This window comes from Sapajus apella, unplaced genomic scaffold, assembly GCF_009761245.1.
Source record: "Sapajus apella isolate SASKATOON/1434 unplaced genomic scaffold, GSC_monkey_1.0 scaffold23, whole genome shotgun sequence".
Taxonomy (NCBI): domain Eukaryota; kingdom Metazoa; phylum Chordata; class Mammalia; order Primates; family Cebidae; genus Sapajus; species Sapajus apella.
Genome location: NW_022436963.1, coordinates 7,985,362 through 8,000,660, shown reverse-complemented (window position 1 = coordinate 8,000,660; position 15,299 = coordinate 7,985,362). Strand labels below are relative to the sequence as shown.

Sequence of the window (15,299 nt, the reverse complement as noted above, 5' to 3'; positions counted from 1 at the left end):
ACCAATGGCAACCACCATTCTGATTTCCATTTCTATGAATTGACCATTCTAGATAATCATGAAAAGATGCTCAATATCATCAGTCACTGGGGAAATGCAAACCAAAACCATCTACCTAAAATACCACTTCACAACCAGTAGAATAACAATGGTTGGCAAGGATATAGAGAATCAGAACCCACATGCACTGATGGTGGAATGTAAAATGGTACTAGTGCTTTGGAGAAGAGTTTGGTGGTTCCTCAAAAATGCTGAACACAGAGTACCTGTTATTCATGACTCAGCAATTCTTCTCTCGAACTAAAATTGTACATCTACAAAAATCTATATATGAACGTTCATAGCAGCAACAATAAAAGCAAAAAGTGGAAATAATCCAAACTCATGAATGAATAAACAAAACGTGGCATTATAAATGTAATACTTATTCAGTGACAAAAATGAAGTACTGACCCATGCTACAACATGGATGAACCTTAAAACATCATGCTAAGAGAAACGCCAAACAGAGAAGACTATACACTATATGTGATCTAATTCCAGTTACATGAAATCTCCAGAACAGGTAAAAATATTGAGAGACAGAACGTTAACTGGAGGAGAAAGGAGAAACAAAGTAACAAGTAATGGGTACTGTGTTTCCTTCTAAAGTGATGTTTTAGAATTGTGGTAATGGTTGCACAATTGAATACCAAAAAAACACCAAATTATACGGTAAATTTTGTGGTATGTGACTTTTTTTTTTTTTGAGACAGAGTCTTGCTCTGTTGCCCAGGCTGAAGTGCAGTGGCGTGATCTCGGCTCACTGCAACCTCCGCCCCCTGGGTTCAAGCGAAATTCCCCTTCCTCAGCCTCCTGAGTAGCTGGGTTTACAGGCACACACCACCATGCTCGGCTAATTTTTTTGTATATTTCTTAGTAGAGATGGGGTTTCACCATGCTGGTAAGACTGGTCTTGAACTCCTGACCTTGTGATCTGCCCTCTTCGGCCTCCCAAAGTGCTGGGATTACAGGCATGAGCCACGGCGCCCAGCTGACATGTTTCAACAAAGCTGTTATCCCTTTATTTTGTAACCTCTTACTGAAAACTTCAAATTTCATTAATTTTTGAGCTTTTAAGTTGAACTTAATTCTAATAGTGTTAATTATGACTAAGTAAATTTTAAATCAAACCACAATTTTCACACAAATACCTGTCTGCACACCAGTATCCTTCTTAGGAGACATCGAAGAATTCATACATGTATTCATTTTACCACTGACTTCATCAGAATCATGTCTTGAACTTGAAATGTTAGTAGATGTATTATATTCCATTTGTATTGTATCAATTGGCAAAGAGAAATTGCCTGATAAAACAGCATTTAAGGAATAGTAATAAATATTATGTATAGCAGCAACTAAATATATTATTTTTCACTTAATTACAATGATTACTGCAATAAAAGTTTAGGAGAGTTAGCCTAAATACTCTTAAAAAAAGTTACCTGCATTCCTATCAGTTAACTGAATTTACAAATTCCTATCTGTTACTAATCGATCTATCAGTTACTGATTAGGGAGATCATGTAATACACAAAAAGTACACATTTTACCTATTATTTTAATACCATTTAACACATCTTAACATTTAGTTCTGCTTTTATAGCAATTTTCCAAGTAAGCATTCCTTTTTATAAAATTACACTAGTTTAAGGTCGGAAATTCCTACAAAAATACTTAGTTACTAGGTATCTTAAAGGTACTAAAAATAGGCAATCACTTAGGCTGGGTGCGGTGACTCTCACACCTGTAATCCCAACACTTTGGGAGGCCAAGGTGGGAGGGTCATCTGAAAGCAGGGATTCAAGATCAGCTTGGGCAACAAAGTAAGATTCCATGTCTACAAAAATTATGAGGTTGCAGTGAGCTGTGATCGCACCACTGTACTCTAGCCCAGACAACAGAATGAGTCCTTATCTCCAAACAAGGATAAAAAGGATTTAAAACCATCTTCTAAAAATATTATGAAATTCTGCAAAAGCTCTTACCACCAAGATTTTTAATCAATCTAGAAGTGTCATGTCCCTTTTGCACCAATTCTCGGATTCTCTGTTCTTGTTTTAGCCTCTGTGCCAGTTCCTGCGCTTGCTGCATTGTCTGGAATAGCTCATTTGTCTTGAGAGTAATGATTTCCTGTCAATATTGATGTGTTATTAAATACAATTACTAAACATACAAAGACTTGACTATTCCCTCCTAGTAAACACTTTCTAAGCTTTTCCTATGTGTCAGGCACTAAGAGCAAAGTTCCTGCCCTTTTGGGGCTTACATTTTAACATCTTTTTCTACAGCTATATTCAATTACAAATAAAAGAGCTCTTTTTAACCATTTGAAATTTATACTAAATTTTTCAAAGTTTAAAAAACTGTACTATTAATTTAAAAATTAATTTTAAAAGGTAAAACACAAGGTTTATGACCACTTCTTGCAACTCAAATAATGCTTCATTGATTTCCTAATGTATGGTTATCACATAGGAGTAACTGGCTCAGCCTATTCAACTCAATGAAACTGGAACCCAGACCATGTGTCCCTTTACCAGCCAATTTTGGAGTGAAGGTTGCCAAGTGGGAAAAATGCTGCAAAAGGCAAGAAAATGTTTGAAGTGCTCTACACTTTAAACCTTTAAATCTCTAGCAAGTATTTTTGTCAAGTAGCTCAAACATGGCACTTACCAGCACCATACATATCTATCTTATCTGTACCACTTACGGTTCCCCTAGCCAACCAGGTATCTACTTTTTAAAAAGGCCATTTAACACAGAGATCCCTAACACGTTCACAAATTCTATTAACAATCCCAGCCAATTATTCTGCAAATACATGTTTCTGTTCACAAGTGGATACTGATAGAATGGCCAATCATTTCTCTTAATATACCTAGAATAATTATTGATATAGTAGTTACTGCTTAAAAATAAAGCATAGAAACTAGGAGTAGATAAAAATGAAGCACATAGGTAACTTGCTTTGTGCTGTAATAATTCATCTTGACATCTGCAACAGAGAAAGCCAAACCAATATAACATTTGAGAACTACTTCATGTGAAATAACAAAACTTTCTCAAGCTTCCCTCTTTCCTAATTTTATGTGAAGGTCTGACATTTCCATACATTGCTTCATAATTTAAAAATACATAGAAATGTTCAACTTTTGGTTATTTTTCATTTAAAAATATATCCATTTTTATTCTAAAATGTTACAATCAGGAGGCCAAGCATGGTAGCTCACCCCTGTGATCACAACACTTTAGGAGGGTGAGGTGGCAGGGTTGTTTGAGCCCAAAAGCTTGAGACCAGCCTAGGCAACATAGTCAGACCCTGTCTCCACACACCTACAAAAAAATTAGCCAAATGTGGTGGCTGTAGTCCCTGCTACTGAGGAGACTGAGGTGCCTGAAGGTCAAGGCTGCAGTGAGCTATGACTGCACCACTGCACTCCAGCCTGGGCAAAACAGGCAGACCCTGCCTCAAAAACAAAAACAAACAACCCCAAAGTTACAATTAGAATGTAAATACCTACTTCCTTTTGTTTTTGCTTAAGTATGTCTTCTTCATACTGTTTCTGCATCTCTTCACGTTCCCGTGCTAAGCGAAGCTCCTCCTCTTGTTCTTCCTTCTTTCTTTGCTCTTCTTCCAGTTGCTTCTTCCTGCGTTTCTCTTCTACCTGGGCAGTGATGGCTTTCTAGTCATACACAATCACATGAATTATTGTCAAAAATAAAAATCTGTGAAGCAGGAAGGACCTAAAGATGGCTGACTAGATACATTTGGTGCTCACCTCTTCCACAGAGGGGAACCAGAATAATGAGTAGACAATCATATATTGCATAGATCTAACACAGAACACTGGAATTCAAAATGACAGGAGGCATCATAAGCAAGGACGGAGGCACAGCCGCTTGTCTTGATAGGATTAGCTGGGAGTCTACAGAGGCTGCCTAATGGTGGAAAAGGGTAACTGAGCAATCTCTGGCAATCCACATTCCCACCAAGGATTCCTATAATCCTAACCACCAAACAGCTCCTTGACCCTCGTGGGTCCCAAGACTAACAAGGCGCTACCTGTAGACCACATGAAAGCACTGCTCAAGAGAGCTCACACTAGGTCCCACAAACACCCAAGACCTAAGGAACTGCATCATGGCACTATTTTGTGAGCCCAGCCCCTAGTGGACAGTATCTTGCCTTGGGGCCCAACAGCCCCTGCATCTCCACGTCCCTAGAGCCCCACTGACATCCACCATCTGCCAGAGCAACTCACTGAAAGCAAACCCACCCTCAACCTAAGCATTCTGCTGGTGGCCTAGGAATCATCCCACCCCTGCCTACAATAGCCAGCACCTGCATACAACACCTTGGGAGCCTGGGGGCAGGTCCGCTCAGCCTTGCTTTATCTTCATCAGTCACCAAGCACATGGTCCAGGGATCTGGGGATTGCCCTACTCAGGACACCACCACTGGCACCTAAGCACTCCTCCCAGAGTCTGGGCCCAATCAACCTGCTATTACCACCATAGTTGGCACCCACCCACATATACTACCTGCAAGTCTGGGGACTGGCCCAAGCAGCCCATTATAGCCACTGCCAACACCACCCACCACTGACTGCTAGGACCCAGAAGGCTGTCCCACTACTACTACTACCATTGCCCATGTTTCCTGCCCAGTGGCTTGAAAACCTACTCACCCACCCTACTCCTGCCATTCCCAGCACCTGAGCCAGCCATCTATAAGCCCAATAATTGGCCTGGCTGGACCTGCTACCACTGGTGCCAGTGTATACATCCCTGGGGCCCAAGGACAGGCATACTCAGCCTACTGCTACCACCCTGCATCCTGAAGACTGGTCTACTTGGTGCCCCAGTTCACAGCAAAACTTTACCACAGCCTCCACTAACAACCGCACCCTAAGCCATCAAGGAAATTAGATACCACGGATACTGTTTTCGGCCAAAAAAAGCCTACAGAGACTACACTCCTGCATGTACCCAGGATCAAAGCCAAAGCGCCTACCCAACCACCATCATAAATAAACCTTTGGGAAAATATTCTCCCCTACGAAAGCAAATTCAAAAAATCGGAAGAAGTGATCATTATACCAGACACAGATTATCAACGTATAAGAATGCGGAAAACAAAAAAACAAGGAAACAGGAGTTGAGGATCATGGTGGATGGGAGGTAAGACTAGACTGTACTCCAGACAGAGCAGCATGTGGAGGCTTGCACTGTGAATTTTAGCTCCAGGTCAACTGCAAGAACAGATCAACAATCATTAGGATCCACAGACCCTCTGAAGGAAGCAGAGTGCTCCTACAGGGCCCAGGAGACACCCTAAATACTGTGAGTGCCCCAACCGTGGAAGTGGGAAAGGGAGACCCTTCTCTCCCGAACACCCCCCCCACCCCCCGCCACTGGAGAAGCTGAAAGTCTGTTTGTGGGAGAAGTTTCCAACTTTACCTGGAGCTGAGTCAAGTTAGAAAGTCAAGTGAGATACAGGGGTAGACGAAGTAGCAGAAAGACACTGGGAGCTCGCTGGATCCCCAAGCAGCCCATCCCTGCCTTGCACCACAGGGATCCATCAAGAGGGTGGCCAGAGAAGCAGGGGTAAAATTCCACAGGGAGAAGGACTTCACTAGCTGAACTCTGTAACAATTTTAAAAAGGCGAGAAGCCTCCTGGCTGGAACTCTGGGAGGGTATGAAACCAGCTTGCAAACTTCACAGACAGGGGAAGAACTAAAGCCCTTGGCTTTCTCAGCTGGGAGGCAGAAAGCTTCAGGCAAGTTTTCCAAGTCCGACGCTCTGTCCATCTGGAAACAGACTCGGGGCTGTTGGGGGTGAAGAGGGGCACGGTGGCAGCGAGACCGGCCCTTCAGTTTGCGTGGGGGCTGGGTGAGGCCTGTGACTGCCGGCTTTCCCCCACTTCCCTGACAACCTGCATGACTCAGCAGAGGCAGTCGTAATCCTCCTAGGTACAAAACTCCAGTGACCTGGGAATCTCACCCCCACACCCCACAGTAGCTGCAGCAAGACCCAACCAAGGAGAGCCTGAACTCAGACACGCCTAGCCCTGCCCCCAACCAGATGGTCCTTCCCTATCCACCCTGGTAGCAGAAGACGAAAGACATATAATCTTGGGAGTTCTAGGGTACCTGCTTTGGCTGGTTCCTCTCCACACTACTACAGCTGATGCTTTCTGAAAGTGCCACCTCCTGGCAGAAGGCCAACCAGCACAAAACTAGAGCATTAAACCACCAAAGCTAAGGACTCGCATGGAGTCCATTGCACCCTCTGCCACCTCCACCGGAACAGGCACTGGTATCTACGGCTGACAGACTCATAGCTCACATCACAGGACTCTGTGCAGACAACTCCCAGCACCAGCCCAGAGCCAGGCAGACTCACTGGGTGGCTAGACCCAGAAGAGAGACAATAATCACTGCAGTTAGGCTCACTGGAAGCAACATCCACAGGAAAAGGGGTAGAGTACTACCTCAAGGGAACACCCTGTGGGACAAAAATATCTGAACAACAGCCTTCAGCCCTAGACCTTCCCTCTGACAGAGCCTACCCAAATGAGAAGGAACCAGAAAACCAACCCTGGTAATATGACAAAGTAAGGCTTGTCAACACTCCCCCCAAAATCATCCTAGTTCACCAGCAATGAATCTAAACCAAGAAGAAGTTTACCTGAAAAAGAATTTGGGAAGTTAGTTATTAAGCATATCAGGGAGGGATCAGAGAAAGGTAAAACCCAATGCAATGAAATCCAAAAAATGATACAAGAAGTGAAGGGAGAAATATTCAATGAAACAGTTTAAAGAAAAAACAAAAATTCAAGAAACTGGACATACTTTTAGAAATGCAAAATGCTCTGGAAAGTCTCAACAATATAACTGAGTTAGTAGTAAAAAGAAATTCAGAGCTCGAAGACAACATTTTCAAATTAACCCAATCCAACAAAGACAAAAAAGAATAAGGAAGAAGACAATTCTAAAAGCCTGAAAAACATATTTGGGGGAATTATCAAGGAAAACTTGTCTTGCCTTGCTAGAGACCTAGACATGCATATACAAGAAGCACAAAGAACATCTAGGAAATTCATCACAAAAAAATCTCTGCCTAGCACACTGTCATCAGGTTATCCAAGTTAAGATAGAAGAAAGAATCTAAAGAGCTGTGAGACAGAAGCACCAGGTAAACTATAAAGGAAAACCTATCAGATTAACACCAGATATCTCAGCACAAACCCTACAAGCCAGAAGGGATTAGGACCCTATCTTCAGCCTCCTCAAACAAAATAATTATCAGCCAAGAATTTTGTATCCAGCAAAACTAAGCATCATATATGAAGGAAAGATAAAGTCATTTTCAGACAAATGCTAAGAGAATTCACCATTACCAAGCCACCACTGCAAGAATGGCTAAAAGGAGCTCTAAATTTTGAAACAAATCCTGGAAACACATCAAAACAGAATCTCTTTAAAGCATAAATCACACAGGACCTATAAACAAAAATAAAAGTTAAAAAACAAAACCAAAGTACACAGGCAACAAAGAGCATGATGAATGCAACAGCACCTCACATTTCAATACTAACATTGAATGTAAAAGGCCTAAACGCTCCGCTTAACAATTACTAATAGACTTAAGAAATGAGACAGACAGCAATACCATAGTAGTGGGGGACTTTAATACTCCACTGACAGCACTAGAGAGGTCATCAAGACAGAAAGTCAGCAAAGAAACAATGGATTTAAACTATACCCTGGAACAAATGGACCTAACAGATATATACAGAACACTTCATCCAAAAACCACAGCATACACATTCTATTCAACAGCACATGAACTTTCTCCAAGATAGACTATATGATAGGCCATAAAACGAACCTCAATAAATTTAAGAAAACTGAAATTATATCAAGCACTCTCTCAGACCACAGTGGAATAAAACGGAAATCAACTCCAAAAGGAACCTTCAAAACCACACAAATACATGTAAATTAAATAACTTGCTCCTGAATAAGCAATGGCCAAAAACGAAATAAAGACGGAATTTTAAAAATTCTGCAAACTGAATGACAATAACACAAGCTATCAAAACCTCTGGGATACAGCTAAGGCGATGCTAAGAGCAAAGTTTATACACCTAAACACTTACATCAAAAAGTCTGAAAAAGTACAAAAAGACAATCTAAGGTCGCACCTCAAGGAACCAGAGAAACAAGAACAAACCAAACCTAAACCCAGCAGAAGAAAGGAAATAACCAAGATCAGAGCAGAACTAAATGAAATGGAAACAAAAAAATACAGAAGATAAATGAAACAAAAAGCTGGTTCTTTGAAAAGATAAATAAAATTGACAGACCATTAGCAAGATTAACCAAGAAAAGAATAAAGAAAATCCAAATAACCTTACCAAGAAATGAAATGGGAGACATTACAACTGACACCAGTGAAACACAAAAGATCATTCAAGGCTACTATGAACACCTTTACACACATAAACTAGAAAGCCTAGAAGAAATGGATAAAGTTCTGGAAAAATACAACCCTTCTAGCTTAAATCAGGAAGAATTAGATACCCTGAACAGACCAATAGCAAGCAACGATATTGAAACGGTAATTCAAAAATTAGCAACCAAAAAAAGTCCAGGACCAGATGGATTCACAGAATTCTATCAGACAGTCAAAAGAAATCGTACCAATCCTTTTGACAATATTCCACAAGACAGAGAAAGAAGGAACCCTCCCTAATTAATTCTGTGAAGGCAGCATCACCCAAATACCAAAACCAGGAAAGGACACAACCAAAAAGGAAAATTACAGACCGATATCCTTGATTAACATAGATGCTAAAATCCTTAACAAAATACTAGCTAACTGAATTCAACAATATATCAAAAAGATAATCCACCATGATCAAGTGGGTTTCATACCAGGGATACAGGGATGGTTTAACATAGGTGAGTCAATAAATGTAATTTATCACACAGAATTAAAAACAAAAATCACACGATCATCTCAATATATGCAGAAAAAGCATGTGACAAAATCCAGCATCCTTTATGATTAAAACCCTCAGCAAAATCAGCATACAAGGGACATACCTTAACGTAACAAAACCAATCTATGACAAATCCACAGCCAACATAAGACTGAATGGGGAAAAGTTGAAGTATTCCCTCTGAGAACAGGAACAAGACAAGGATGCCCCCTCTCACCACTCCTCTTCAGCATAGTAATGAAAGTCCTAGCCAGAGCAATCAGACAAGAGAAAGAAATAAAGGGCATCCAAATCGGTAAAGAGGAAGTCAAACTGTTCCTGTTTGCTGAAGATATGACTGTTTATCTTCAGAGTCCCTAAAGACTCCTCCAGAAAGCTCCTAGAACTGTTAAAAGAATTCTGCAGTTTCCGGATACAAGATAAATGTACACAAATCAGCAGCTCTTCTATACACAAACAGCGACCAAGTGGAGAATCAAATCTTTTACAATAGCTGCAAAAAGTAAAAAATAAAATACTTATGAATATACCCTAACAAAGGAGCTGAAAGACCCTCATAAGGAAAACTACAAAACACTGCTGAAAGAAATCACAGACGAAAATGGAAACATACCCCATGCTCATGGATGAGTAGAATCAATATTGCGAAAATGACCACACTGCCAAAAGCAATCTACAAATTCAACACAATCCCCATCAAAATACCACCATCATTCTTCACAGAGTTAGAAAAAACAATTCTAAAATTCATATGGAACCAAAAAAGAGTGCACATAGCCAAAGCAATACTAAACAAAAAGAACAAATCTGGAGGCATCATACTACCTGATTTCAAAAGATACCATAAGGCTGTAGTCACCAAAACAGTGTGGTACTGATAGAAAAATAGGCACACAGACCTATGGAACAGAATAGAGAACCCAGAAATAAAACCAAATATTTACAGCCAACTGATCTTCAACAAAGCAAACAAAAACATAAAGTTGGGAAAGGATACCCTTTTCAACAAATGGTGCTGGGATAATTGGCAAGCCACACATAGGAGAATGAAACTGGATCCTCATCTCTCACCTTATACAAAAATCAACTCATGATAGATTTAAGGACGTAAGACCTGAAACTATAAAAATTCTAGAAGATAACACTGGAAAAACCCTCCTAGATGTTGGCTTAGACAAGGATTTCATGACCAAAAACCCAAAAGCAAATGCAATAAAAACAAAGATAAATAGCTGGGATCTAATTAAAGAGCTTTTGCATGGCAAAACTAACACTCAGCACAATAAGCTCACAGAGTGGTAGAGAATCTTCACAATCTATACATCTGAAAAAGACTAATAACCAGAATCTACAACAAACTCAAACAAATAAGAAAAAAACAATCCCATCAAAAAAGTGGGCTAAATACAGAAATCCCAACACTTTGGGAGGCTGAGGAGGGTGGATGACAAGGTCAGGAGATCGAGACCATCCTGACTACCATGGTGAAACCCTGTCTCTACTAAAAATACAAAGAGTTAGCCAGGTGTGGAGTCATGTGTCTGTAATCCCAGCTACTTGGGAGGCTGAGACAGGAGAATCACTTGAACCCAGAAGGTGGAGGTTGCAGTGAGCCGAGATTGTGGCACTGCACTTCAGGCTGGGCATCAGAGCAAGACTTTGTCTCAAAAAAACAAAAAACAAACGATAAACAAAACCAATAAGCAACTTGTTAGACTAACCAAGAACCAAAGAGCGAAGACACAAATAAAATCAGTAATAAAAAAGGAGAAATTACAAATGATACCACAGAAATACCAGAGATCATCAGATACTATTATGAACAACTACATACAAACTGGAAAACCTAGAAGAAATGGAAAAATTCCTGGACACACACAAGCTATCAAGATTGAATCAGGAAGAAATAAGAAAACTTGAACAGACCAATAATGAGTAATGAGACTGATTCAGTAGTAAAGAGCCTCCCAACAAAGGAAAGTCCAGGACCAGACAACTTCACTAACAAATTCTACCAAACTATCAAAGAACTAACCAATTCTTCTCAAGCTATTCCAAAGTCGTCAAAGAAGAGGGAATTTCCCCTAACTCATTCTGTGAGGCCAACATTACCCTGATACCAAAGCCAGAGAAGGACACAACAAATAAGAACAAAGAAAACTACAGGTCAATATTTTTGATGAACACAGATGCAAAAATACTAGCAAACTCAATCCAATAGCACATGAGAAAACCAATAATACTCAATAATCAAGTGAGATTTATCCCAGGGATGCAAGGAGAATTCAACATACACAAATCAATCAATGTCATACATCACATCAACAGAATAAAAGACAAAAAATGTATGATCATCTCAGTAGACAAGAAAAAACATTTCACAAAATTCAACATCAGTTAATAATAAATGCTCTCAACAAACTAGGCACAGAAGGATATACCTTAACATAATAAAGACTGTAAATGACAAACCCACAGCTAACATCATACTTAATGGAGAAAAGCTGAAAGCCTTTCCCCTAAAAACTAAAAACAAGGATGCCTACTTTCACCATTCTTACTCAACATAGCAACAGAAGTCCTAGCCAGAGCAACCAGGCAAGATAAACAAAAGGCACCTAAATCAGAAAAGACAAAATCAAAATGTCCCCTATACAAAAGTTACCCAGGCATGGTGGCACACACCTGTAATTCCAGCTACTTGGGTGGCTGAGGCATGAAAATCTCTTTAATCCAGAAGGTGGAGGTTGCAGTGAGCTAAGATTGTGCCACTGAAGTGCAGCCTGGGCGACAGAGCTGTCTCAAAACAAACACACACAACAAAACAAAACAAAAAAACAAACTCAAAATGTCCCTTTTGCTGATGCTATGATCGCGTATCTTAAAAAACCTAGACTCTGCTGGCACAGTGCCTCATGCCTGTAATCCCAGCACTTTGGGAGGCCAAGGCAGGTGGATCACCTGAGGTCAGGAGTTCAGGACCAGCCTGGCCAACATGGAGAAACCCCATCTCTACGAAAAAAAAAAAATACAAAAATTAGCCAGGTGTCATTGCACACACCTGCAGTCCCAGCTACTTGGAAGGCTGAGACAGGAGAATCGCTTGAACCCATGTGGTGAAGGTTGTAATGGGCAGAGATCATGCCACTGTACTCCAGCCTGGGTGACAGTGCAAGGCTCCATTGAAAAAAAAAAAAAAAACAAAAGCAAAACAAAACAAAAAACCCAACAACAAAACCTAGACTCCATAAAAAAACTCAGATCTGATCAATAAATTCAGTAAAGATGCAGAATACAAAATCAATATACAAAAATTGGTAGCATTTCTATATACCAGCTGCAAAATAAATAAAGAAGGCAATCCCACCTACAATAGCTACAAAAATTTAAAATATCTAGGAATAAATTTAACCAAGGGGATTATATATTTCTATACAAAAACACTACAAAACAGATGAAGGAAACTAAAGAGGACACAAACAAATAGCAAGACATCTCATATTCATGGATCAGAAGAATTATGCCCAAAGCAATCTACGAATTCAATGCTATCTCTATTAAAATACCACCTTCATTTTTCACAGAAATACAAAAAAAATTCTAAATTTTCTATGAAACAAAAAAGGAGGTGTAATAACCAAATCAAGCTGGATCAAAAGAACAAACCTGAAGGCATCATAATACCTGACTTCAAAACATATTACAAGACTATGGTAACCACAACAGCATGGTATTGGTATAAAAACAGACATATAGATCAATGGAACAGAATAGAGAATCCAGAAATAAATCCATGTATTTACAGCTAACTGATTTTCAACAAAAGTGTCAAGAACATACTTGGAGAAAGCACACACTCTTCAATAAATAATGCTGGGAAAATTGGATATCTATATGCAGAGGAATGAAACTGGACCCTCATCTCTCACCATATTCAAAAAGCAATTCAAGGGCTGGTGTGGTGGCTCATGCCTGTAATCCCAGCACTTTGGGAGGGTGAGGCAGGTGGATCATTTAAGGTCAGGAGTTCAAGACCAGCCTGGCCTCATCTGTACTTAAAAAAAAAAAATTAGTCATGTGTGGTAGTGTGCACTTCTAATCCCAGCTACTCAGGAGGCTGAGGAGGGAAAATCACTTGAACCTGGGAGGTAGAGGCTGCAGCAAGCCGAGTTCACACCACTGCATTCCAGCCAGGGTGACAGAGTGAGATGCTACCTTAAAAACAAAAACAAAAAACAATTCAAGATGGATTATAGTTAAATATATGACCCAAAACTGTAAACCTACTGGAAGAAAACACATGGAAAACACCTCAGGATACTGGTGTAAGTAAAGTTTATGGCTAAGACCTCAAAAACATGGGCATAAAAAACAGACAAATGGGACTACATTGCACTAAAAAGCTTCTGCAAGGGAAATGAAACAATAACCAGAGTAAAGAGACAGTCTGTCGCCCAGTTTGAATATTCAGTAGTTTGAATACTCAGTAGGTTGCATATTCAGTAGTTTGAATATCTGCAAACTATTCATCCAACAAGGGGCTACTATCCAGAATACATAAGAAACTCACATACACCAACCCACCCACCCAACCAAACCCAAATAATTCCATTAAAAAGTGGGCAAAGGACATTAATAAACATTTTTCTAAAGAAGACATATAAATGGCCAACAGGTATATGAAAAAATGCTCAACATTACTTATCACAGAAATACAAATCAAACCCACAATGAGATATCATATCACTCCAGTTAGAATGGCTATTACTAAAAGGACAAAAATGTTGGGACAAGTGGCTCATTCCTATAATCCTAGCACTTTGGAAAGCGGAGGCTGGAGGACTGTTTGAGGCAAGGAACTGGAAACCAGCCTGGTCAACATAGTGACACTGTGTCTCTATGAAAGAGAAAAACTAAAATTAGCCTGGCACGGTGGCGCATGCCTATAGTCTCAGCTACTGGGAAGGCTGGGGCAGCAGGACTGCTTGAGCCCAGGAGCATGAGCTGCAGTGGGCCATGATCATGTCATTGCACTCCAGACTGGGCAGCAGGGCAAGACTCTGTCTCAAAAACAAACAAAAAGACAAAAACAACAGATGCTGGCAAGGATGTGGAAAAAAGGTAATCCTGATACACTGTTAGTAGAAATGTAAATAAATACAGTCACCATGGGAAACAGTACGGATCAAAAAACTAAAAATGGAACTACCATATGATCCAGCAGTCCCAGTACAGAATATTTATCCAAAGAACATGAAATCTGTATATCAAAAGGGTATCTGCATTCTCAAGTTAATTGTAGCACCATTTACAATCTAAGTGTCCATCAGTGAATAAATGGATAAAGAAAATGTGGTATATACACAATGCGATACTACTTGACCCTAAAAAAAGAATAGAATCTTGTCATTTACAGCAACACAGATGGGACTGGAGGTCATTATGTTAAGTGAAATAAGCCAGGCATAGAAAGATAAACATGTTCCCACTCATATGTTGGAGCTAAAAAAGAAGGTCTCAAGGAGCTAAAGAGTGGAATGACAGGTATCAAAGGCTGGGAAGGGTGTATATGGAGGTGGTGGTGATCAAGAGAGGGTAGGTTAATGGATACAAACATATGGTTAGATGAAAGGAGTAAGTTCTAATGTTTGATAGCATACTAAGGTGACTATGGTCAGCAACAATGTATTATATATTTCAAATTGGCTAGTAAACTTGAAATGTTCCCAACACAGAGATGCTGGTGACAGGTACCAGAATACTCTGGCTTAATCATTACACATTCCACACATATAACAAAATATCATATGTATCCTATAAGTATATAAAACATTATATATCAATTTTTAAAACCCAAGAAGCATGTTTGGTGACTGTAGAATTTTTATCAGCATACTGAAAGTATTATTTATAAAGTGAAGTGGAAATGTCAAATTTCCAATGCACTTGTCCCATCTCCCACTTGTACTGTCAAGTTCAGCATCCTTTTTCTTCAACGCTAGGAGGGCTACTGGAAGAAATGATAAAAAACAACTGAAGAAATAATCTCAGTGCTTAGCATAGTGCTTAGTAAATAGCAGATGTTCTACAAATGTCTGCTCAATGAGAGTAATATTAATGACGCCAAATTCATATATCAAAGGATTTGAAGAATTATGTAGATATTAAAGTCCCTTTAGCACTAGGCTAAAATCAGGAGAGGAAATTTTAATTTTAGCCTCCTTTCTTATATTATGCATTAGA

The 15,299-nt window shown here is 39.7% G+C and overlaps 1 protein-coding gene across 9 annotated transcripts in view; it reads right to left on the bottom strand.

The window, feature by feature from the left end:
• Positions 1-15,299, bottom strand: part of CCDC66 (coiled-coil domain containing 66) — a 41,437-nt gene that overhangs the window by 4,495 nt on the left and 21,643 nt on the right. For 7 of the 9 annotated variants that reach the window (XM_032290239.1, XM_032290242.1, XM_032290241.1 and 4 more), the window contains 3 exons: positions 3,567-3,728; positions 2,031-2,175; positions 1,194-1,349 (listed from right to left, as the gene is read on the bottom strand). In XM_032290239.1, the coding sequence (XP_032146130.1) occupies positions 1,194-1,349; positions 2,031-2,175; positions 3,567-3,728 (463 nt within the window). The remainder of the gene's footprint in view (positions 1-1,193; positions 1,350-2,030; positions 2,176-3,566; positions 3,729-15,299) is intronic. The other 2 variants (XM_032290240.1, XM_032290245.1) reach the window with 2 other exon arrangements.